Source organism: Perna viridis, chromosome 12 (assembly GCF_037379345.1).
Source record: "Perna viridis isolate PV_CMFRI_1.1 ecotype Kerala chromosome 12, ASM3737934v1, whole genome shotgun sequence".
Taxonomy (NCBI): Eukaryota; Metazoa; Mollusca; class Bivalvia; order Mytilida; family Mytilidae; genus Perna; species Perna viridis.
The window spans coordinates 27,641,806-27,668,284 of NC_142456.1; the positions used below are offsets into that span (position 1 = coordinate 27,641,806).

General features: G+C 32.8%; 1 protein-coding gene across 1 annotated transcript in view; it reads left to right on the plus strand.

The window, feature by feature from the left end:
• Positions 1–26,479, plus strand: part of LOC148601884 (uncharacterized) — a 202,798-nt gene that overhangs the window by 146,270 nt on the left and 30,049 nt on the right. Inside the window, exons 22-29 of the mRNA XM_088554708.1 lie at positions 1,088–1,240; positions 14,236–14,416; positions 16,041–16,116; positions 18,487–18,576; positions 19,032–19,164; positions 19,761–19,862; positions 22,430–22,549; positions 25,253–25,434. Coding sequence (XP_088410834.1) covers positions 1,088–1,240; positions 14,236–14,416; positions 16,041–16,116; positions 18,487–18,576; positions 19,032–19,164; positions 19,761–19,862; positions 22,430–22,549; positions 25,253–25,434 — 1,037 coding nt within the window. The remainder of the gene's footprint in view (positions 1–1,087; positions 1,241–14,235; positions 14,417–16,040; positions 16,117–18,486; positions 18,577–19,031; positions 19,165–19,760; positions 19,863–22,429; positions 22,550–25,252; positions 25,435–26,479) is intronic.

Below are 26,479 nucleotides of genomic sequence, written 5' to 3' on the forward strand. Positions count from 1 at the left end.
CATACATTTCCAAGCCTCCTTGAAAGGTAGATTATAGTCCTTAAATTCCATTTTATAGTTCAAGGACCTGGAATTGACCTTGGATTTACATAATTTTATAATAATAAAAAAATTTTAATAAGTCTGAAATTTAATTTTTTTTTTTTTTTTTTTTTTTTTTTTTTTTTTTTTTTTTTTAATTTTCCTTTGTGTTAAAGGAGGTAAACCTAGGGTAAGGGACACAACTGTTAAAAAATCATTGGAATGTTTGTATTCAGCATTTAACATCAATCTTATGTAAGCATCTAGTTGGATTCATTTTATTCTGCTTCAAATGAAAGCTTGAGAGGCTTTTGTGAAATTGAATATGATACAAACATATCACTCATTTCATGAGTTATGTCCCTTACCCTAAGTCTACCTCCTTAAGCCAGTGTTGGTTTCAACAAAGTATACATACAGAAAATAATGTATCACAACATTTAGTTTTATTTCAAAAAGCTTGTTTTACTGTATTTATGTACAGCAGATATATTTTCTGTCCCTTTATTAATGTTAAGGCTGAACATTTTAATGGCATTTACCATATGGCAGGTGTAAAATTTGGTGATTTTGAAACAAAAAGGTGTAAGAAAATTTTGAGATTCTTATTTTGGCTAAGTGGTGCAATAAGTACTTAGGACTGGAGTAAATATTTTGTTGATTTTATTTTGGCCTTTTTAGACACTTCTAAAATACACTAAAATTAGCACTCTGCCAAAATCTCACGCTATATGATATATCACAAAATAGTCAAATACTAGAAATTTGGAAAGTGCAATAAGAGGTTGTTACTGAAAAAGTTCTGTAAAATACCCTGAAAACCTGTATTTAGTTCTTTGTTTTATTTGCAATGTGATCATGAAAAGATTGAGCAGACGTGATGCCTTGATTTTCTAACCAGAAATCCGACTTTTCAAATCTGGATTTTACTATTACATTTCTCTTTTACTGTATACTTACTTCCCATTTCATCAATATCTGATTTTTTGTTGGCATTATAGTAAAATCATGTCTTAATTACTAGCAATGACATGCAATTAGTTTTTGCTCTGTCTTTTTTTTTCAGAGATTTAATTGTGATACTTTGTCAGTTGAATCTGAAGCATTGAGGTTCGAAGTTGTTGCAATGAGAGAAATCCGTCACAATAATCTCATCCAGTTTGTTGGTGCATGTCTAGAATACCCAAATGTCTGTATGTTATCAGAAGTCACACCTAAGGTATGTGTTATTTCTTTTACATTTGTTGTATTTTAGATTCCTGTAAAATTTTGAAACTTTTGCAGACTTGTTTACCCAACAATTTCAGCATAGTTTCATCAGGTATTGACTGCAAATTACATTCTGTGAATTCTGAATCTAATCATAATATCCATGCTAAAATGACACAAAGTTCAAGATTTTACAGCTCATTTTCATAAAATACACCTCAAACTGTGCTTTGTCTTAAAGTAGCACAAACAGGTCTGCTTTTGCTTTGTTCTTCATTTTTAAAGAATAATAGGGTAATTGATTGGAAAGATTGAATAACCGAAATACGAATGTAGAAGAACACCTAGATTTAACAAGTGTGAAAAACTCATTCCACGTACAAGTTTTAAATCTTCATGCGTTCTTGGCACAAGTGGTCATATTTTGAGTATTCATGGTTGATTATCTTTAATATCAATTATATAGATTTTCTCCATCATTCATTGCCATTTTCAATTAAATTGTGAATGACGGATTGATATTCGTGCTTTGACACTTTAGTCTTTTCCTGTGTCGGAAAGTGCCACATCATATTTTATGTATTATTTTCAATTGTTCTGTGTATTTGAAATGTACTTTGCTGTTTATGTTTATATGAATTATTCATAGCTAAATGTTTTACCATTGAAGTTGAAGTAATAATAATTTTAATACTGTTTTATAAGTTGCTAATATTATTAGAGACTTCTTGCAATAATAATTTTAGTACTTTATATTCCCATATGATTTGCATAATTATATGTTAATACTCCACTCTGTGCCGTGTTTACCATATTCTTCCGTGTATACCGCGCACTATTTTTCTACTTTTTCTTTGCTCCAGTAGAGGGATGCGTGGTATACACCAAAACAGTGAGTTTCTAGATTTTTTTTTCTAGAGACATAATTTTCAGGTCCGTAATTTTCAGGAATAAGAACCAAAGTTGTCAACTAAAGACAACATTGAGCCATTGTATTATATGTTTTATGTGAAGTAAACAAAAAAGTTTTACTGCTATTTAATAGTTGTTTTATCCATCAATGCTGTTTCCTTGCATTTCATAGTTTGTACAAAAAACCACGAATAGCTTCTTACTGTTCTCTCAAAACACGCCGTCTAATTATAACTTCTTCATGTGTGTGTGATGAAGCATTAAATATACAATAAGGGGAGTGCCAATCTGTCCTCGGGCCCATTGTCCTTTAATTATCAAATAACAAAAGATCAATTTAAAAGGTGAAACAATTATTACTAATCCTTTAATCCACTTGATGAACTGTTTCCAGATGTCAGGAAACAGGAAATGTAAACATTTCAGCAGACTCAGATCCAATACATTGCTATTTATAAACTATTTTAATTAATAAATGGCATGCAAACGCAGGGAAACATAGAAAATACTTTTATTTAAAAGATTAATGATACACATTTCGGGGAATTCACTGGAATCCTTTCATTTCAATGTGGTCTTCTGCTGGTGATTTTTCCTTGCTTCCCAGTGCGCATTTTACACAGAAACTAACTTTTTTCACCGATCTCCCTTTGCCAAGAAGGGGTACCCGTAATACACGGAAGAATATGGTACCACCATAGTGTCATTGTTCTGGCTTCATACAAGGTATTTCTTGATAGTATGAGAGCAGGAAGTTTATATGAAAATGATTTGTTAGCATCGAACAGTACCCAGTTTCCGATTCAGGTTATATATACATTAGCACGGCCCTGATATCTATGAATATTCATTGCCAGTATTAGTCTGGTTCCTAATCAGGTTCCCTGATCAACAACATAAGCAACCCAAAGATTACTTTATGTACCTCTTTTAAAAAATATAGACATGTCTATGTATGTTTTTGGCTTGTATGAGAACAGGAAGTTTACATTAAATTGATAAGGATAATGTAGTGTTGAAAATCAATTTTGCTGGTACTATTTTTTGTACTTTTATGTTCTCCACTAAAATAGAAAAAATAAGTACACTGCGAAAATTAATACTTTTACAGTATGACCAAGTTTATGATTCAAACACTGGGGCTCTATTCAATTGACTATATAGGTCATGTACATTATTTATATATAGTCATTGCCAGTTGTTAAACATTCAGGTTTTCATGGATACGAAAGAGTAATCATATCAAGGGAACCAAGATTCTAGCAGTTGTCATCTGATTCATGGACCTTTAATTAAGGTCTTTCCCATTTCAATGGGAAGACCTTCTTGTATTTCTTCTGATTATTATTATTATTATTCTTTTTTTTTCTGCCAGACATTTTGTCAAAGTTTTGGCTGAACGTATCACGACAAGATTTTGACAATCTTTTGCAATCTGACAGGGGACTTACGAATTCACCCTGTGAGACATGATCATTTGTCGGTCCAGAGTTATCTGCCTTGTAGCAGAAAAACTAATTTTGCTAAAATTTCTTAAACCGTTTTAGATACACACAAACCGAAAGCTCCATATTTTTTAGAAACCTGGGGCAGTACTATTTGACAAAGTTTGGAAAAGATTTGAGGTTTCCCTGGTGACGCGATTTCGCGACCTAAAATGAAATTGTTTGGTTGGTCACTAAACTTTTAAACCGTAAGTCGTATAGACTTGGGACCTTCACTGTTGGTCTTAATCGATTTGCAGTATGTTTTTGCATTTCTTGGTTCTTTGTCAAACTTTGATAAGATATTTTACCTCATTTCTACGGTCATTTCTGAATCTGTATTAGGCACTTTTTTGCTGTAGTTTTTTGTTTTAGTCTTTATTGTATGAGTTACTACTACTGGTAAGTCGGTATTTACTGCCTAAGTATGTATATATATAGGAAAACTGTCCAGCGACATTTAGAACTATATTTGAATACAACGAATTCCATTAGTGGTGTCTTTGTCGGTTTTGGTTATTGAAAATCACCTCTCTCTTTGAAAATTGGTGCACACTTTGAAAACAACAGTCCTTACCATAATTAATGCACCTTTTTTAGGAAAAACTAGCAAGCTCGTGCAATATAATATTCTGCTCTGGACAATATTCACCAGTATTCATGCAATAACCCTACATTATAAGACAATAAGTAAATAATGTTAATACATTTGTGAATGTTAGTTTCTGAAAACTGTCTTTAAAAGTATAATTCCAATACATTTTTTTAAAAAGTGGCCTTAGACCTATCATGGGCACCTAAATCGGGGATGTCCAGCTTTTTATCAGTAAAAACCACTATTTACGATCTTTAAATGCAAAACAACCCCATGTATGGCCTAACATTTAAACAACAGCATAGCGAGAATATCACGATAAATAAACATGTATTAATAATTTTCAGTTGTCATTATAATAGGAAAATCAAAGTACTCATGTATCGAATCAATTTACATTTACTCTTTTAGTTGCCTTAAAATAGCAAGAACAGAGACTGACTTCTTGGTTATCAAAAGATTTAAACAGTTATTGTACAGTAATTTTGTAAAGTCACTTTGTTCCAACATTGTTGTTCAACTTACACAATGGAGGCACATTATTCACACTTATACACAATACTAATACTTTTGTAGAGACTTAAAAGTACGAAATAAGAGTTTACAATCTGAGTTTAATTTGCCCAATTTTCGAGCACATTTCAATCATGCCATTTCGGATGTTGAAAGTAAGCCAAAATCAGTGACAGATAATATTTGAGGAATCTCAACTTTCAAGACTTAAGTCTTTGATTATTTTTTTCTTTTTTATATTTAACACAAAAATTAAAAAGATATTCTATCAAATGATAAGTAATTCTTCATAAACATTTCCTGAAATATATACACACCCAGGATTCTTTATTGATGTTGACCTGCAAATTTTTGCTGATGTCAGACCCATTGGAGATAACAATCTTTCATTTGTTTAAAGGCCTTTTTTTAATATGATATTCATTTGATTATGGGTAAGAGCATTTTCTATTAAAGTCTTTATTCTAGTCTTTGTGACTTTCAATATATTTATAGATTTATAATGATCTAATCATGTACATCTACTACTCTGGTCTTGAAATTCATGTTCTCAAAAAATGCAAGTTGGCAATTTTAAGGAAGTCAGTAGTTTTAGAGCTAACATAGTTGCCGGGAAAAATACTTAAATCTTATTCTTGTTCAGTTGACAATTTTTTTCTGCAAGATATTATTTCACTATGAAAAAAATTTTCCACAACCATTAAATTGTTAGGTAAGTAAAATTATTTGATTTTTTAAAAAAATATTTCATATCGCCACTTATGGGAGGGTATTTTTTTAAACTTTAATAGTGCTAACTAAGAAATGATGTTTAGCAGCATTTTATCAAAAATACCATAATAAATGTGCTAGGGTAGGCAAAAAAATATTTGGTCAGTAATATAACATTTAACAGACAATTTTTTTCTTGGTCATTAGATGCTATCTAAGTTAATGAAAGTTTGCAATATATATAATGTCAAATAGAAAAATTTAGTAGAAAGTCAGCAATTTTAATTTTTAGAGTATATTTTGTAACATGCATTCAGATACTTTTGGATACTATTACACTAACTTTAACTAATAGAGTTGTAGCAAGTAAATTTACCACATGAATCTGTTGAATCACAAAAAATTCTACTACTTAATATTCTCATATCATTTAATATGAATATATGTTTTCCTCATGTGTCTTTTTTCTTATAGCTGTTTCTCAATTCTCTTATATGGTCATATTCATGTGGCAAGTAGGCCTACCTGCATTGTAGTAGGTTGTGAGATTTAAATAGCCAGTTAATTGACTTGGTTTAAGGATTAACTCTTTAGCTGAATCGGTTTGTCGCTGGCTTGTCACCAAGTGGTCTAGGGTTCGATCCTCGGTGGCAGAGTATAATTTTGTGAGTCAAATCATGCTCTCCCGTTACATTTGGCGCCCAACTAAAAAACCCACTGGGTTTGTTTAGCTATTGAGCTAGTGTTAGAGTCATTTGTGGTACAAAGACGCTGAAGGTGGGGGAAATGTGGCAGGACGGCCTACCTGTGTTGTAGTAGGTAGTGAGATTTAAATACCAGTTAATTGACTTGGCTAAAGGATTAATTCTTTAGCCGAATGGATTTGTTGCTGGCTTGTCACCAAGCAGTCTAGGGTTCGATCCTCAGTGGGGGAGTATAATTTTGTGAGTCAAATCATGCTCCCCCGTTACATTCATAACAGTTCTCACATATAATCATATTATGAAATTAGAAATTATACATGTATGCCACACATACAGTCCCTGCCGTATGCAAGCCAAAAATATTGCCTACCGCATGCGGCAGCCATACATGTACATTATCACAATGTTTCTGCATTACTTGGTATATTTTAACTTTGCTGTTCGGCTGTTATGTTTAGGAATTTTGCTCCACAGAAACATCAGGAAATTCTTCAAAGATGGCATCGCCGAATCCATTGATTCAACGTGCTTAATTTTTTCAGGATTTTGTACAAAACACCGCTTGTTGTAGAAACCATTTGGAATGAATTTATCAAGTATATCAATTTTAACACAATTCAGTAAAATCTTTAGCCATTCAAGCTTTGTCATTATGGTAAAGTACAATTCTCATCACAAAATATTTTTGTTTCTAATGTTACAGACATCTCTTCCCACACGTTATGGTCATCCTTAGAAAAGCAAGATTCTTCGTTACCGTCATCCAGGAGATATTTTTACCTTGTAATTTCTCATTAATCATACATTTTACCCATATGCTTCCCGCTTCAAATATCAGTAATTCATGAATGACTAATTTCCATCCTCCATCTTGGGATGACCGTAACGGCCATTACGGTCATCCGCTTTACTCCAGTGTCTGTAAGATGATTCTGGAATACCAACTGCATTTTAAACCTCTCTTGGCCGATCAGTAATAGTGGACGTATACCATGGATTGTTGTAAACGCGTAAGTGACTTTGCCAATCGTTAGCTGCACGAGGAGCGTCTAATGGCGAATGAAACATGCCACATGTTAAAAAGAAAAGAGGATAATAAGGACCCACCTGGCGTGTCTGATAAAAAGAAATCATGTCAAACATAAAAAAAACCAGAGTATTCAGAAACTTATAGTTGTCTTCTTAAAAGTGTATAATGCATTGTTCCATCAAGTTATTCACCATTTTACATGTTATTCTATGCACTGTATTATAGTATTCTATAATGACATATATCAACTCAAATCTTCTAGTCATTATTTTTGTTCATGTTCATGTTCATCGCCTGGATATAACTGAAATATTACTGCCTGGGCATTAAACCCCAACAATCAATCATTTTTTTGTTTTATACAGTTTTCTAGGATTTTTCAGAAATTGAGGTTTCCTCTGGAAAAATCCATATGAAATCAACTTTCCCATAGTCAATGACTGCTTTCCTAACAAAACAAATCCTTACAGCATATGAAGTTTTCAACTTGCCACAGGAATGTTTAACTAATTTTATTTGCCCATGTTTAGGCACCAACCATTTTTATATTTTCACATTGAAGAAAAATAAAAAAAAAATGTTTTTGCTGTGGCAAGAAAAAAATAAATGAAGTTGCTTAATGGTGAAAAAACAATAATGTTTTATTCTGTTTTTCATAAAAATAAAAATTTAAAAAAAGAAAAGGAAAGGAAAGGAGAGGAGAGGAATCTTATGTACATATAGTGAATGTACCATAAACTGCCATTCAGCATGTTAAATTATGTATGAAGAAGTATGTAAAAATATCTTTGATATTAACATTTTACGGTTTATAGTCGAAAAATTCATAATGATATAATGAGCAACTGAATGGACATCAATATCCAGTCAATTTTGTGTTATATTAATCCAGTTTGTTAAACAAACTATTAGAAAGATGCAAAAAATAGATATTTTTGAATCTCAAGAAGAGATTTTATATGAATTTAAATGTTCATTTATTTAACAAAAAAATTATGACTGGCCATGACATGTTGACAAAATAACAGCTGTATTAGCAAAAAGAAACATATTTTATTATTTACCTGATTAACTCGTACTAATTTGTTAATAAAACACAGCCATTTCCGGTTCAAACAATCCGATATCAAGGTAACATTTTACTTTCATACCCATCACCGGCAAATTTCTCCATGCAATAAACCAAAATGCACCTGCGAGGCCTATGCAAATAAGCGATTTTTTCCCTAATAGAATAATAGGAAATGGTTTTGTGCAGGAGAACATTATGCTAATAACCAAAATATGCAATAAAGCGATATGCGATTAAGTGGAATTGACTGTATAAGATACCACAATAAGTCTCACGTGAAGACGAGCATTGGGAATAAGATCTATGCAAGATGCCATTATCCCTAGAATTCTCAAAAAATCTATAGCTTTGGGACGAATAACACTCAAATTCTGAATTAATGCCTCCAGTTTTTGAACCCTTTCCAGTGTCGGAATCACTAAACCATTGTCTAGCAGAAATAAACCCCCTAGATAAGTTACTCTCTGATTTGGCACTAGAGATTTTTCTTTGTTTATGATAAAACCTAGTGGAACAAATCTGATTCATGCATTTCTGTTGATCTTGAATCAAATGCTCGTTGTTTTGATTTACAATCAGCCAATCGTCCAGATACACTACCAAATGTACATTTTGTGTTCTTAGGTAAGCTGCCACTACTGTAACCAACTTTGTAAACACTCGGGGGGCAAAGGTTCCTCCGAAACACATTACTTTCCACTGATAACATTGATTGTTCACACAAAATCTCAAGTACTGTTTGTATTTTTGAAGAATTGGTACATGAAGGTAAGCATCTGATAAAAACCTGTTATTGCTTGAGGAAATCTGACTTTCTCTGTTACATCCTTTTCTAATAAAGTATTTATTTCCCCCATGAAAATATCTAAATTTTCTTTGGCAACATATATTGGTTTGATTCCTGTCCAAAAAGGCTTTTCTAGAAACTCCAATTTGTATCCCTCTTTCAAAATTGACAGTATCCATTTGTCCTCAGTTATTTTCTCCCAACTCTGAAGAAAATTTGACAAGCGACCCCCTACTGGTAATTGTGGACACAGCATTATACTCACTTTTGAGTCAGCTACTGTGCTTCTTGGGAATCCAAAAAGATCCCCACGAGCCTTTGCCAACTGATTTATCACTATTATTGCCAACCTTTGCCACTTTACTGTCAGAAGAATCTTTTGGTTCGAAGTCAGTTTTTCTTTTTCTGGAATATTCTGGCAACAAATCAGAAACTTTCTTCTTCTGATTCTTACACTTTTCCAGCAGACTGTCTAAATTAGAACCAAATACACCATCTCCTGTGAGAGGCAAGTTCTGCCACTTAGATGTTATGTCCTCTAAAGACAATAAAGCAGAATCTTCAGCAGCTGCTTTGCGTCGAATTATATGCATAAAAGCACCATTCGACCAGCCAAATCCAAAGATTTGGTTGACATGGCAAAAATATCTCTAATAGTCTGACATGCCTCGTCTTTACCAACTTCAGACCTTACGTCAAAGTCCGTATTTTTACTAATTTTTGGAGAACCTAAGTCTTCGTCCTGATTAGGCTCAACAGGTATCAACGGCCTAAGCTCCCCAGATGGGAACGTTACCTGATGTATCGGAAACAGACTAGGCAAAGCCGAACTCTCCTTACTCTGATTCCCTTTATTCTCGGACACTTTCGATATCAAATCTACCAACCTGTCAAATTTTGTGTTAAAATTGGACTCCATAGCTTTCAATTTGGCATCATATTGTGCCAGTAAATCGGCCTTGGACACCCTCCTCTTCTTACCAGTCTTGGCACCCTTTGTACGGGCACTAGACACCTTCGTATCTGCCGCCCTAACGTTACCAGTATCATATTGCATATCCCTGAGTGGTTGTACATCAAAACATGGATGCTACTGAAATATAGTGCATTTTCTTTTTGCCTCTCTACAAACTAATGTTTTGTCAAAAGATATGAACAATGACTTATAAAATAGAGCAAACATCACACTGTAAGATGAAGAACTTTTTTAAAAGAAAATATAACATAAAAATGTTCCACTGAAAAGGTTGGTTTGATGAGTGCAAAATGAAAGTGAAAGTAGGGAAAATGGCTATTTATAGTTTAAGTCTACTTTTCTGTTCGATCTTCGTGGACTTACCCTATTTTCTTTGCCGGAAATAATTTTTTCACGTGTCCTTAGAAATGCTACATAAGTGAAAGTTTTATTGAATCAATTTACATATTTTTTAAAAAATCCTAAAAATATGCACTTCACTATAGAAGTCTATGGGAAAATTAATACGATACTGAGACCTAACATTATCAGCTGTTTCGTTGGTCAAAATTGCTGACGATAATACTGAAGACGCAGTTTCGGATTCCACTTCAGATTCAAATAAATTATCCATAGTTGTTTTGTGGTTCAAAAAAGGATCGACTTTAGGAGACACTTTTTCAGTTCAACGCAATATTTTAGACTGGTGCGAGTTTACTACAGGTGTATTGATTACGTATTATAGGTAATATGGTCACATGATTGTAGTACATATCATTGAGATTATGACATCACATGATGTTTAAATTTAGATCATCTCAAAGATGGCGATGGAGACACTAATAAGGCGAACATATTCTATATTTATTTTATTGTTAATGTGGTAAGTATAATGTACAAGATTAATATAAAATACACGAACTACCTCTAAACATTATAACTAATTTAGATTTTATCTCCAATAGACAAAAGATAAGAATACCATGCCGTCCGATTTGACTTCTTGACTATTTTTTGCTACCTATAGTTAAAGACAAGGAACGTATGTACGCAAGCATGTTCAGTAATGAACTAATTAAGGCAACTGAAAATGTTCACTTTGAAATGAAAAAAGATGACTATACTATACTTTTGAGCACTGAGAACTTACTTCTAATATTATTTGTTTTATTAGAATTAGTTCTTATTGCGATGTGCAATGAGGACAATCCCTAGCCCTGACATATGCGACATACAAGCGTAAGAACTTATTAACTTTATGGTTGAAATGTTCCCAAACAAGCACAACATAATTAACTTCGAGATGATGGCTTTATTGTCTTTAATGGGTCTTTTGATCAATTTCAAATGTCATTTAACATTGCTAATAAGAACCTGAACTACTAAAAAAATTTACTTATACATTATCTAAGTCCTCAGTAAATTTCTTAGAGAAAGTGCAATTAAATCCAAATGGAATAGGGTGAAACCTTACGACACTTATGACTTTATAGTAGTCAAATGTGCCTAATGCACAATCCCAAAAGTTTTAATTCATTAAAAAGTTACTGGGCTGCAAAATATACAGCTTGTGCTGCCCACTAGCAGAGCACGTGCTCTCAGACTTAAGTCAATAAAAAATCAAAGTGGTGAGGTACTGAGTGAAGGAAGACCTCAAAGTAATCAAAAATATTTATGTAACCAAATTATAAGCTAATATAAACCGATCAAAACTTAGTAAATTTAAAGAGTAACCATTTGTTTTATCACAGTGTATGTTTGTACACTCCGTTCATCAATATGTATATTTGGATCTTCTTTTGTATTGTTGCTTTTGGTATTCCTGGCTGAACACATATGTTGATGTCCTCAAATTTCCTAACACTTGAATCACCGTTTCTTTCAAAATATGAATTCCACTGAGAATCACTGACTATAACTATTCGATGAATTTTCAAAGTAAGAATGGATCCACACGTTGAAATTTCGGTTTGGAGATGCATGAAGTAGAAATGAGTCCTGCAGACTGGAGGAAGTTGAACAAAGGCCTAATCTCAAGGGAGAAATGAGCAAAAAAACTTTTCCATGTCTGTTTTCACTTTGATGTACAATTTTTTTGTAATAAATTAAAACTTAAACTTGTCCTTGTCAATGTTGTCTAGATTAGGCTTTGGATTTAACTTGTCAAAACTGCACATATTTACAATAAATGATTACCTTTCTCTAGGAATTTTTCAACTCAAACAAGGATAAAAACTCTTTTCGTAAAAATTACTATGCAGTTTAAAGATCATTAAACTAAAAACAACTTTGTAGCTCATAGATTTGAGCAATTTAAGATTCCAATTAAGTTGGAAAGTCAATAGTATAGAGATGTGGCGAATACAGGGAATTTGATGTCTTAATCACACATGCATCTTGAGTATAAATCCATCTTCTTTTCTCTCCAAACAAAAAAGTTATCAGTGAACCCATACCACATGAGTACTACTTTTTTATGATGAATCACTATTGCTGAGTGTTTTATACCTGTCTGCCTTTAATAATGCATGTGCATTTCTTTCACTTTTTTCTGCATAATTGTTTCACAAATATGTAATAAGATTACAATACAATGAACTCTTGTTTTGCAAATATATAAGTGCTAAGAAATCAGGCTTCATGTTTTTATAGTTTTTTATTAAGAGATGTTGACATAAGCATTCTCGGGAATCAGAACCAAAGTCGTCAACTAAAGACAACATCGAGCCATTGTATTATTGAGAACAGTCTTATGTGAAATAAACGAATAAAGTTTTACTGCTATTTAATAGTTGTTTTATCCGTCAATGCTGTTTCCTTGCATTTCACAGTTAGTACCAAAATCCATGACTAGCTTCTTATTGTTCTCTTAAATCAAGTCGTCTAATTATAACTTCTTCACCTGTGTGCGGTGGAGCGTTAAATACACAATACTGGGAGTGCCAACCTGTCCTCGGGGCCCATTGTCATTTAATTATCAAATAACAAAAGATCAATTTGAAAGGTGAAACAATTATTACTAATCCTTTAATCCACTTGATGAACTGTTTCCAGATGTCAGATATCAATACACAACTTGGCAAATTAAAACATCTTTTTATAAACGACTTGACGCCGTTGTTTTAGTGAATTACTTGATTTGTATTCGAACAGGAAATGTATACATTTCAGCCGACTCAGATCCAATACATCACTATTTATAAACTATTTTAATTAATAATTGGCTTGCAAACTCAGGGAAACATAGAAAATATTTTATTTAAAAGATTAATGATGAAAAGAAACGCATTTCGGGGAATTTACCAGAATCCTTTCATCTCAATGTGGTCTTCTGCAGGTGATTTTTCCTCACTGCAGTGCACGTTTTACATGGAAACTAACTTTTTTCATCGATCTCACTGCCAAGAAGGGGGTGTGCAGAATACACAGATGCGTGAAATATGGTACCTGCCATATCCGTGAAAAAATTATAATTCAATTGCTATTGGAAAAAATTAAATAATTTTAAGAAGAGCAGAAACAAATCATTTAGCAACATTGAAAATCCCAGGCCGCCCCCCTCCCCCTTGGTATAAAAATGGTCGGTGCCTTAAGGAGACATGTTGTTTTTGCTTTAGATATTTAATATTTACTTGTTTGAATAAGACTGTTCTCTGTGAAATAATTTGATAGTTTGTCTAAATATTAAAACAACAAGATTTATTTCTGCAATCAGGAGCTCAACATTTTAAGAAAATATATACAGACTCAGACTCATGTCATCTGCATCACTGAACAGGAAGGATAAGAACAAAAACATATTAAACTAAATCAGTTTCTGAATGTTGAAAACATCTTGTGATTAGGCAACATTCAACCTTGCATTTATAAATAGCCACATGCTTTTGGTCAGAGTTGAGTTACCTTTGATCATAGTCAGTTTTGATTGGCTCAGAACATAGATATTTGTATCTGATTGACACCTCCTTTAAAATTAAATTGTGGCCAGGTGGGGTGAATGATTAAGAATTTTGTCAGCAAAAACCTTTTGCACAGCGCTGGTAGCAAGATGGCTCACTTCTGAGGTCAATAGTGCAACTCCATAGCACTGTAAAGTACAGCGTTTTAAGGGCCTGGGGAGAACACTGATATAAAACGGTATGCTGCTTGTTTGGTGACCTATAAAATAGTATAATTTTATCAATTTATAGCTGATTCATTGTCTTTTATGTTCCGATATTCTATAATATTTTACAATTTTAGGGAAGTTTGGAAGACTTGTTATCCAATGAATCTGTGAAGCTTGGCTGGGATTTCAAATTCTCCTTACTGAAGGATATTTGCAGAGGAATGCATTTCTTACATCTGTCTGATATACAGTCACATGGTAGATTGAAATCTGCTAACTGTCTTGTAGACAACAGATGGACATGCAAAATATCAGGTATAAGTAGGAAAATGATTTTGATAGGAAGTTAAAAGTTAAAAAAAAAAGCTGAAGACCAAGCATGTTAATTTGAAATACTGGGGGGGGGGGGACACTATACCTAATTGCTTACTACTACACCTAAAACAATAGATTTATTGCACCTGAAAATATGAGACTTCTAACACTATCTTCAACAAAACTCTTGACTCCCAATTAATGGATTGATTTCAAATTTGGTGTGTGGTTTTATATAGATGGGCCATATGTTGTATGCAGTTTGGTTGCTCTACAGTATCTACTTCCTGTGCAAGTGGGGTTATGCACAGCACAACAATATTGTGTAACTTCTTGTTTTGTTTCTGTGGTCCTCTTCTGACAGAAGTATAATGGTATGGTTCTGTATGCCTATTCATGAAATATACCCCCACACAAAGAGTAGATAGTATACTAGTATTGCCTTGTCTGCATGTCCATCCAAATTTCATCACAATCACCTCTGTTCCCAATGAATGGTTTAATTGCAAATTGGTATATGACTTTATGTAGATGTTGCATATGTAAGTGATTTTAGTTGCTGTTCCATATCATATTTCTGTTTCATAGAACATTTTTCACATTATGAAATGGGTGAGGGTATATGTTACCTAGCATTTTTAATTTATGCATGGCAGGTTACCAAAAGTTTTGATAAGTTTAATGAAATATTTTGACCTGCCATATCTTTTTTTCAATTTTTTCTAAGTACCGGTAATCAATAAAACAATAAAACAAGACTTTTCAGGCAACGTTTCCCTAGCTAACATGACTAATTATAGTCACCTATCAATTTTTTATTACAGCAAACACTGTAAGCCAGAATGAATATCTGATACTGATAGACCTCTGTACTGCTCTGATTCTGTATTTTCAAAAGTATTTTCATGGATAGTTTGTTGCTGCCTTTTGTTTGCAGCTATGCCTTATTTATTGACACTGACTTCATCATGTTAGTGGTCAGAATGTCCATCCAGAATCAGTCAAGAACCAATCCAAGGCTTCATTCCTGGTATTGCACTTGGTAGAACTTTTAGTTGCTGGATTTGCTTCTTTGGATTAGTCCAGAGTTGTCTACCTCACAATTTAGGTGTTATACTCACGATTTTTCAAGCCATCTTGCACCCTTACTATTGTTGTCAGATTCCTTAAGATTTTGCAAACTTTCTGAAAATTTTCTGATTTCCGAAATTTTTTCAGATCCATTTGATCTTTTTTTATTTGACTCCGAAACTATTGTACAAATGGTCATTTCTGGTTTTTGAAAGAAAAAAAAACCTATGTCCAAACATAGTTGTGAAGAAAATTGTGATGACCCAGCTAAGAAAATGATGATCGAAAGGTCATTTTAACAATTATCGTTTATGATATTAGAGATTCATGTCCATAAAGTCAGCTTTAAGGACAAAAAATGAACACTACTTCTTGAGGTGAACCTTACTATTTTCATCAGAAAGGGGTAGGTATGTCTGGTTAGTCCCTTGGCTGAAAGGTACCTGCCCCAGTACTTTATATGTTGTGATTGAACAGCCTTAAGTGGTTCTTAGTGTTAGAAATTCATTTTATGGGTACTTTTTTCACTGTGATTCTATTATGTTTTCAAAAGGTTTTGGATTGCCAACCCTTAGATACAATGGTCCTAGAAAGAAAATTTCTGAAGAAGAGGAAGTGAAGAAAGTCAGGTACAATTTGATTGCAGTCATCGAAATGAGCCGGAACACCAGACCGCAGCCGATAAAAGTCTTGTCGGTCCGGCAGTTTTATGAAAATTACTGGCCCAAATGTACAACGAAAGTTTTCCACTGTGACTAGCTCAAAATCAGCAAATTGTAAAATATTACTTGGTTGGATTTCTATTAATAGATCTAATAACTTTATACTGATGTCGAATCCTATTTTCAATGGCAAGGTCATAAATAGGCCATTACTGATTTAAACCTAAAAGTAGTGACACTTTCCGGACCCGCGCCGATTATTTTTTCCGTTCTATCACGGTAAATAGGAACAGATAATTAGTCTTTTTTTTTATGTAATTGTATAATATTTCTCTTCCTTGTCTATATTTTTTACAATTTCGATAAAAATAAGCATAAACTTCAATTTGATTGTTGGGGAAACAGCCCGGGTCCAGTCACATACTCTGCTTTTAGGCATAGTTGATGACAATGCATAATGAATAATACATAGGATGTGAAAACGTGAACATGTGCCAGCTTTTGCTGGGCCTATTGAAATAGACGATGTAGAGGATGGTGTTGCTGATGGCCCTGCTTTCTCCAGCCCAAACAATATGGATGACCTTTCCACCTCCAATACCACAGATAGTGCAGAGGCAGACCCTGTAAAAGAGGTTGTATTTATTTTGATAAAACAAATGAACTTAAACTTGGCATTATCTTAATATTCAAAAGATTCAAGTCAGTACATTTTGTAAATATTCAGAATAGAATGAATGGAAATAGGGTATTTGTGGAAACAAAAAATTCCTATCTTATGATCTGTAGGTCTTCTATCAGTATTGATAATGAAATTTTAGAAATATAAGCCCATATTATCTTAAATACCCCAATGTATCTCTTCAAGATTCTTGTAATTTCTTAAGTCAAAATGTCAAATGTACCTATGGATTATCAAATGACATATTTCCCAATATTGATGCATGAATGGTATAAATTGTGTGATATTTAGGGAAATACTTAACATCAATATCTTTTTATTATTTTAGGCTGTAGTAGATGGACTGATTACACAGATAATCCAACACTAATGGAGTTGATGATGAGTGATTAGGTGGATGAATCAGAATGTAGTGATGTTGAGGATGATACAATAATGAAATGAATGAAGACGGACTTGACAGAGTTTTGTTTTTTTATTCTAGAGAATAAAAAAAAATTTAAAAATTCAACAAAAAATTTTCTTTTTTTTTTCTTTAAATCTCACAAAAAAGTGGTGTTTTTCAAAGTCTTTGAAAGTGAAAAAAGGTATCAGGAGAGTGCTAAAATGCAGGATTTGGGTTCATTTACCCCAGACCCCCGGCTGTAAGCGCTGCTGTCTGCATTCATCGGTCCACTTGAAATTTTATTTTTTTAACTGGACCAATGTCCAGTGCCCTACTATTCCTAATTTCTTTGACTGTGATTGGATACCATAAACAATTTTTGCAGGGTGACAATTTGGGTGTATTTTAGTGGTCTGTTTAATAAATGCCAAAATGAATTCTGCGAAATATTTACTCTGGGCTTCAGTACTCAGTGCATCAATAAGCATTCAGCAAAATTTTAAAATGCCAAATCTTGTCATATACCTTTTGTAAAAAAAAAAAAAAAAAAAACTGCATAATTTTCCACCCAACAATGTAACCCCCAATACACTACTGTGACAGTACTTTTATTCGTGGATACTAATTTTTGTAGATTTAAGTAGAAACACAAGTTCGTGGATTCCTGCATTCGTTGATTTTAGATTTTCAGTAATCACATCAATAGAAATTTCCTATTCGTTGGGTACCAAATTTCTTGCTTTGGCCTACCCATGAAAACCACAAAAAATTGGAACCCCCACAAGCAATAGTACTTCCACTGTACCTTTGTAACTTAAGGTAAAATCAAGTAAATTATTTGGATATGCCTTTCTGTTGATGAATACTTCTGTCAGTGAAACTGTTGACAAGTGATATCAGTGATGTTTTTTTTTTCCACTTTTTAGCGGAATTCCACTACTTCAAATCAAGATTTTACCATTATGATTCTTTTTTTACTATATATTTACTTTCGATTTTGCCAATTTCTGCTTTGTTTGTAGACCTCTTAACATTATCCCTGGTCATATGGAAACTCAAAAATACTTTCAGGTTGAGGGAGTTTCAATTTTTTCAATCATGAAGTTATTGGTTGCAAATGCAAGGTTTAGGCCTAGGTATCCTGTGCATAATTTGTTTATGTTTGTGTATTGCTTTAAAGGTATTAACTTTTGGGGATTCTGCCAAGTGAACATATCCTTGGGTATCAATTTCCACAGTTCCAAAATAACAATGGTTAATTTTTTTGCAGTTCACTGTTTTGGACTGCTCCAGAGTTGCTGAAAGGATGTAACACAATAGATGATGTCAAGCAAGGAACAAAGCATGGTGATGTCTACTCGTATGTGTTCTAGAAACTACAAATACAGGTTTCCTCTCTTTGTATAAAACATGCCTTTTATACCAAGTCCTTTTCATTTGCATATATTGAATTTTTCATAATGGTCATGGATTGAAATTTCAGGTTTCTCTGAAAGTGAACAAAACAATGTCAAGTCTATATAACAGATACATTTTTTCTTATTTGAATTGAGATCTGGTCTAAATAACGATTTCAAAATTAAGTTTTGTTTGTTTATTTTATTTTTATTTTTTTTTTGTACATTGACCTCTGATTTCACCAAATCTGTCAATTTTAATCATCAGTGACAAATCATGGCTGATTAAAATACAACAGTTTCTTAGTATCATGTATTGCTGCTTGGGCGTTAAACCCCAACAATCAATCAATCAATCAATCAATCTACTATATAAAACACATTTCTGAGTTAGTTTTATTTTTAAAATGTATCATAGATTTGGAATTATTCTGGCTGAGGTGTGTACAAGGGAAGAACCTTACACACATGAGTCGGGATTTTTGGAGGCTGAACAGATCATACAACTAGTTGTCGATAAAGATAATTCATCTGCTGCAGAAGCTAAGAAGGTATAAATTCTTTCATCTTCTGCCTTTTGTTGGCCTTCTAAAACCCTGTCTGTGAAAGTATTGGTGATATTGTATACTTCTCCCATCAAACATAGTAACCTATATGGCTTTCAAAGGGGAGACAATTCTTTTTTTTTTTTTGTCTCTGAGAAGTTCAAATGAAGAATACTTTCTTTTGTAGGCTTTTATCAATATTTCATATATTGTAAACCATTCATTTCTTACACATATTATTTTTCACAGATTTTAATTTTTTTTGTGTATGACAGATTTTTTGTCCAAAACAAATTCCCATTAAAATTTCATGGGGGGTGGGGGTACAGCTGGTCTTCCCTTCTGTTTATTATGTTACAGCTAGTATAATAGTTAACTTCGGGGGATACAGCTGGCCTTCCTTTCATTGAATTACCATTACCTGATGAATTGTCTGAGATAGTGTAAAAGACAACTGATACCTGCTATTATTCAATGGGTATTTAGATCTTTGTCTGATATAAAGTATGAATGTCTTTATCAATTATCCAATTAATTGACTACTTTATAATCTCCTGAACATCATTGTTATATGTTGCAAGTAACACTGTTTATTGTTCCAGATGTGGTACAAGAGTGGTGGTGATACTTCCAAAATGTTTAGACCTAAGGTTGTTGATAGTCAACTACCAGAAGAATATGCTGCTAAACAAGGTTTACAAAAGGTATGGGTAAAAGTGTTCAGCATGATGAGATCTATCTCTGGTCAAGGTTTAGTTTTAATCTGTTAAGCCATGTTGGAGTTATTGCCTTTTTTTCAACGATTTTTGCTATTTTTAATGTTATTTCTTTCAAAAATCTTCCCCTCTGACACTACTTGACCAATTGAAACCAAACTTGGTATGAATGTTTCTTGGGATATCTTGCATAGAACTGGTATGAGGATTTTTGATTCTTTGAAAAACATGGCCTCCATTACTAAAAATAGAACATGGGGTCAGACAGTAGTTTTTCACATATATCTTCAAAACCGTTTAGCTTAATTCTGACTGCTTAAAAGTGTTCAGCATGATGAGATCTATCTCTGGTCAAGTTTTGGTTTTAATACATTCAGCCATGTTGGAGCTATTGCCCTTTTTCAACGATTTTTGCGATTTTTAATTTTATTTCTTTCAAAAATCTTCTGCTCTGACACCACTTGATCAATTGTAACCAAACTTGGTATGAATGTTCCTTGGGATATCCTGCATAGAACTGGTGTTAGGATTTTTGATCCATCAAAAGCATGGCTGCCATTACTAAAAATAGAACATATGGGTCAGACAGTAGTTTTTCACATATTTCTCAAAACTGTTAGGTTTAGCCAAACTCTTTCAATTGCTGAAATGATCCTTATAAGGTCTTCAAAAGTCTTCAGGGATCAAAGTTGTCAGGTGACTCCTTGTAAGAGTTATTGCCCTTGAAAGATGAAATTTTTTTTTTTTTTAGTTTTCAGCCAATATCTTGAAACCTATAGTAGATAGAAAGAAACTTTCAATTGCTGAAATGATCCTTATGATAAGTCCTACCAAAGTCTTCTTGAGTCAAAATTGTTGGACATCTCCTTGTTAAATTTAGTACCCTTGAAAAACAAACTTTAACCAGGTGAGCAATTTAGGCTCATGGGAGCCTCTTGTTTCATTGATGCTTCAAAATGAAATTATCCAGTGATGTAACTTCACACAGATTTTTTACCCTTATCATGCTGTGCCCAGACTAGTCCAGTATTGTTTATTGAGACGCTGTGGCTACACACGGACTAGTTCGGGATTTGGGGTTTCCCTTCTTAGTCAGCTATATATATTCGCCAATCAAACGTAGGCTTGAAATAAACATTTATGTTGCTAAAATAATGTTTAAGACAAGCAATATGATTGATTTTCTGTTGTCTAACTTAATTTTAACGAGAATATCTAGGGTTAAAATATTTGCATATGAATAGCTGTAATGGCTGCTTTTCTCCTCAAGACGAGGACTCTTTTGTGAACTTCTGAACGATTCTGATAGTGAGGGCAAATTTGAAGGTTTCCATTCATCGGACAATTATGAACAGCCACCGGAAAACAATAATGGAGATTTCCTGATGGAAAATTGGCTGTCTGGGGACCGTGACCCGATGCTCCTGGTGAAAATCAAAATGTAAATATTCCAAACAATCTGAGTTGTAATGACTATTTTTTGCTGTTTGTTAGTGACAATATGCAATGGTGCACAGACAACTTCTATGTAGGAAAATGACAATATTTAAACAAAAAATACATTCACATTATTGTATATCTTTCTTTTCACACCTTAAATAATATTTACAGGTAAAAATGCAGGCAAAAATAGATCATAATTACAAACTATAATTAGCATATAAAAGTACAGGTACTCACCTTTCCAAGGATATATGACACAACCACATTGTCATAGAAATCAAGTTGCTATAAGCATTAGAACAGTTCATACCCTTTTCAATCAGAAAATAAAAAAATGGCCAGCCACAGCATCTAAGCCCTACATATAATATATAGCACTACAAGCATTAAATAAAATTATGCAATACAGATTCATCATTAAAAAGTACAGATTTTCTAGGAAAAAATCGTAGTTGCTTCTGCTTCCAGTGGTCGGTGTATTAAAGGTGCTTTTTTTATGCATAAAAATGATTGCGATCAAATTTATCTAATTGAAAAATGTGGATCAGAATGCTGGCATCTGAAAAACTGAAAGTTTTGAAGCAGACTCGCCACCCAAGAAAAGAAAAGGCCTTCAGAAGTTTGTTTTTTTTTTGTTTTTTTTTTTTTCAATTAAACAATGTTTCTTAGTTGTCTCTTCTAGAATTACTGAAGATAAGAAAAATGGGTAAACACCTCTGATATTACCAAAATACAAAAATATACATTATAACCACCCTGTTCAGAGACACATACCCAAAGATAATTCCTAAGCAATGATGGAGATTAATCTGACAATAATCAAGTGGGAGTAGCATGGTGAATTAATACAATTATACTATATCAGGATTATTTTCTTCCGCTTTTTGGTGGATTACGGTTTTTTTTTTCTTTTTTTTTTGTATTCCAAATTTTACCGTAACTATTCTTTATTTTATAATTTATGTACTGCTGATTTCTGCTAACCTGTTGTTCCTCATATCATCTCTGCTATATATTCTGTAGAACAAATAATATGTCTATCAGATGTATTCTATATTTGTTCAATGAATAGACAGTATTTTATCAATCAGTTTTGAAATTTTCCATTTAAGTTGATGTCACATTGTTGGGGATCTTCACCAGAACTTCGTCCTTCATTCAAGAATGTCAATGAGAAGCTGAATGAAATCTATCCAGTCAAGGGAGAACTCATTGATAATTTGGTCAACATGGTATGTTTATATACAACAAGTTGTCAAAGAAGTTATAGTCATTTTTATTACACTATCTATATTGGGTATTTAGCTTTAGCTTGGGTGTTGGTATTATTGGTGCACAAATTGATTACAAACATTTTTTTAACTGTAATTTATATTTTAAATGAACATTAACCATAAATTAATTTTGAGTACATGTATAATTCATCTTTATTACATATGCTTGGATGTTGAATATAAATGGAGAGTGGGAATTTTACAACAAAGAAGAGCTGTACATTATAAGTTAAACCATCCTTACTAACCTCTGTAATTCCAGACTTCCAGAAAATTGCTCGAAAGTTGTCAGTAATTCAATCTTGGTAGAAAATTTTGTAGCTTAGACCAAATTCTAGTGCCATTGGTGAGTGTACTATTGCTAATTTCAAACCTGGGTTTATATAGACCTTTGAAGGTTCTGCCAAATTAAAATAAAAAAAAAAATTACAGTCGAACCTCGTTAGTCGAAGTTGAAGGGACCATGCAAAAATGTTCAAGTTATCCGAAGTTCGAGTAATCCAAGGTCGATGATTTACCTGAAATACTAGTAGTTTGGTTCATGATTGTTTCCATATTTACATCATTTGTTGTGCTTGTACATGTACATGTACTTCACTTTACACAGTACTTTGTAATGTCATGCGTTTCATATCGGAAGATATTGTTTTTGTATGTTGTATATCATTTTTGAAATACTGAACGGCACCGAGTGTTTTAGTGATTTCCTTTTTATTTTTTTCTTTATCAAAAACGTCATAGTTCATAACATGCTGCTGTGTTTGATTCACAATCAGGAGTATCTCCAAATCATGTGCTCTACAATATTACGATAAAATTTCAAATTCACTAACGAAACGAATGCAGTCGTCTAAATACCCTTACTATTGTCTGTTTGATGTTTCATTAAATAGTCAGATACCATTACAATTCATCAGTATTTTTTTTTTTTAATGTCAAAATATCCGATATCACTGTTAGTGTAAATTCCGACATGTTATTAATAAAATTCGTTTCTTTTAACAACACGCACAATTTTAAATTAATTAAATAAATTAATCAAATTAAAGAGTGTCAACGAATTAATTTTAAAGCGACACTAATTGTTGTTAGAACACACTTTGATCATAGTTTGTAATAAAGCAATCAGTTTTCCGACTAATTAGTTGACTTCAACACATCAGGGTTAATTAATCTCAAAGTCCTATCGAGAGGACTGATTGATTGCCTCGAGTTATCAGAGGTTTCAATTCATCCGAAGTAAAAATGTATTGGAGTAAGGGGAGTTTTGCTGGGACTTTGTAATTAGTTCGAGTTATCCGAGATTTTGACTAATCCAAGTGCGACACATCGAGGTTCGACTGTAGTTGATCATACATTCTTCTAAGATGGTTGATCGGTGTAATTTCTTTCTAAAATTTGAACTAAAGGATTTTCTCAAGATTCTTGTTTGGCCAAAAGTTTATTAGGCAGGACTGACAGAACAACAGTTTTCAGGGTGTCTGGATTTTTGTTAACATAATGCTTTATAATTATATTAATCAACATAACAACTAGCTGAATATACCATATTTTTTGGACTGTTAGTCAATAATTTTTTCTGCAAAATGTGAGCTTCGACTTATTGTCCACTTCGACTAATATAAGCATTTTTCAATAGGATCTGTAAGTCTAGTTTCATTTTCTTTACCAGAAAAATGTATTGAAATCTGAAGACAGGTCTGCATTTTATTAGTTACTTCCAGGATCTTGAAACCCTGTATTACAATGCAAAATCTTCTATTTTACGCTTTTTCTTAACACTTTTATGGTGTGGAAATAGATAATTTTCATTTGTATTTTTACGTGGAGGTATGTTTTGCTTTTATATAGTGAAACCAATGACAAATCTATGCATTTGAATGTTAGAGTAGGACCCATTCTCATGAAACCACGGAGTCACATGACAAGACTTACAAACCCTATAAAAAAGTTCATCTTGAAGTGATTTCATTAGAATTGATTATATTATATTGATTGTTTTCATTTATGATATGGGTTAAACTGCAATCGCACGTCTTAGGGGGAAAAAAATCGTCAATGCAAATCGGCAATTGAACTCAAAATACAATTGATCATTGCCACTATTCATTTATGAATGAATAGACGATGTTATATTAAGTTATTCCTAATTGCTTTTCTTCAAAACTGTTAAAGTATATAAACAAACTCTGGAAGTTACGCTTACAAAATCTTCAATCAGATCCTGCAAATTTATGCCCATTTAGGGTATGTCGTAACACATTTTCATGTGGCGCAAATTATAATCAATTAAAAGGTTATCTAATTGGCTAATTGTAACCAGATTTAAAAGTAGCAATTTTTTATTGTAATTTAGAATACCAGATTATATTGTTTATTAATTACCAATCATAATTATGACTGGTTGACCAGACTAATTTCACACCTGGGTGCTCACTCTTGACATATTAACAATCTGTGTTTCAATATCAGAGCAGTTGACACAGAATTAAATAAAATGATTAACACTCATTTACTTACCTATGTTTTTTTTTTTGCTGATTTTAGTCAAAATTTGGTAATTTTACTTATGCTCCATCGTCTTTTTGGTAGAAAAATACAGTACTTTATACTAATTATGTGGCATATGAAGATATGTAAATATTTTGTTGCTGGCAATAGCTTGAAAAGTACTCCAGTAACTTGGAACAGATTGTTGCTGAAAGAACAAAGGAGTTGGTTGAAGAAAAACGTAAGACTGAACATTTGATTAGTCAGATGTTACCCAAGAAAGTTGTTGAAGATCTGAAGCATGGAAACCCAGTAGAACCAGAGAGTTTTGAATGTGTCACTATCTTCTTCAGGTATTGTTCAAAATATAAAAAAAATTATAAAATTTTAAAGGTAGGGTATTATGTATAGGATAATAAGAGAGTGAATTACCAAATATGACCATGAGTTTTGGAAGAATAACCTAATTTAATAATTTTTTTATATGCCTGTCTGTATTATGATACACCAGTGTTAGTCCATCTGTTGTTCACACTTCACACAATCACTCAAAAGTGCTGTTACCAATTTTTGTGAAACTTTGATGCATTATTTCGTTCTGTTATTGTGAGCTTCTTGTAAATTTTTATCAATTTTCTCTTTTTGGTTTTTGAGTTATGGGACTTTATTTATATAAAAATGGGGCATTTTTTTTTCAAACTATTCCTCAAAAAGCCTTGCAGCAATATCAAAATTTGGTGATTTGTTTCTTTATTTAAATTTTCAATTAAACGATTTTGAGTTATTTTGACTTTGTTAATAAACTAGAGGCTCTAGAGAGCCTGAATTACTCACCTTATCAAAAATAATCTTTTTAGCAGTCTAAAGCTGGACTCTTTTCTACTCTACTATTGTCACAAGAATCATTTAATCAATAGAGAGCATCTAATTAAAACAAAGCAGTGCAATGGCCTTGACACAATGTGATTTCTGCCCAGTGCTTTTAATGTCAAAGTAGAAGACTGTAAACAATGAGAGTAACTATGACTCTAGAGGTAGCCAAATGCCTTGTCATCTAATTAGTGACACACATGAATGGATTAACAAGATTCCAGGACCAGTAACTCAAACATCTGTCAATGGATTATTCTTAAAATTTCAGAATGTTTTTCACAAGATCAAAAATCCCAATAGACATATTGTTTAAGTTGTTCTAAATGACATTCATGCTAAACTAACTTTAGTTTTCAATCCATCCAGTAGTTTTAGAGAATATTTTCAAAGTTGGAAATTTAAAATTCCTGGGAATAATTAATTTCAGGACCCATTACTCATTCATCCTGCAATGGATCTTTCTGAAAATTTAGGCATCGGTCCATACCATCATGCTGAACAATTTCACTCTTGCCAGATTTTAGC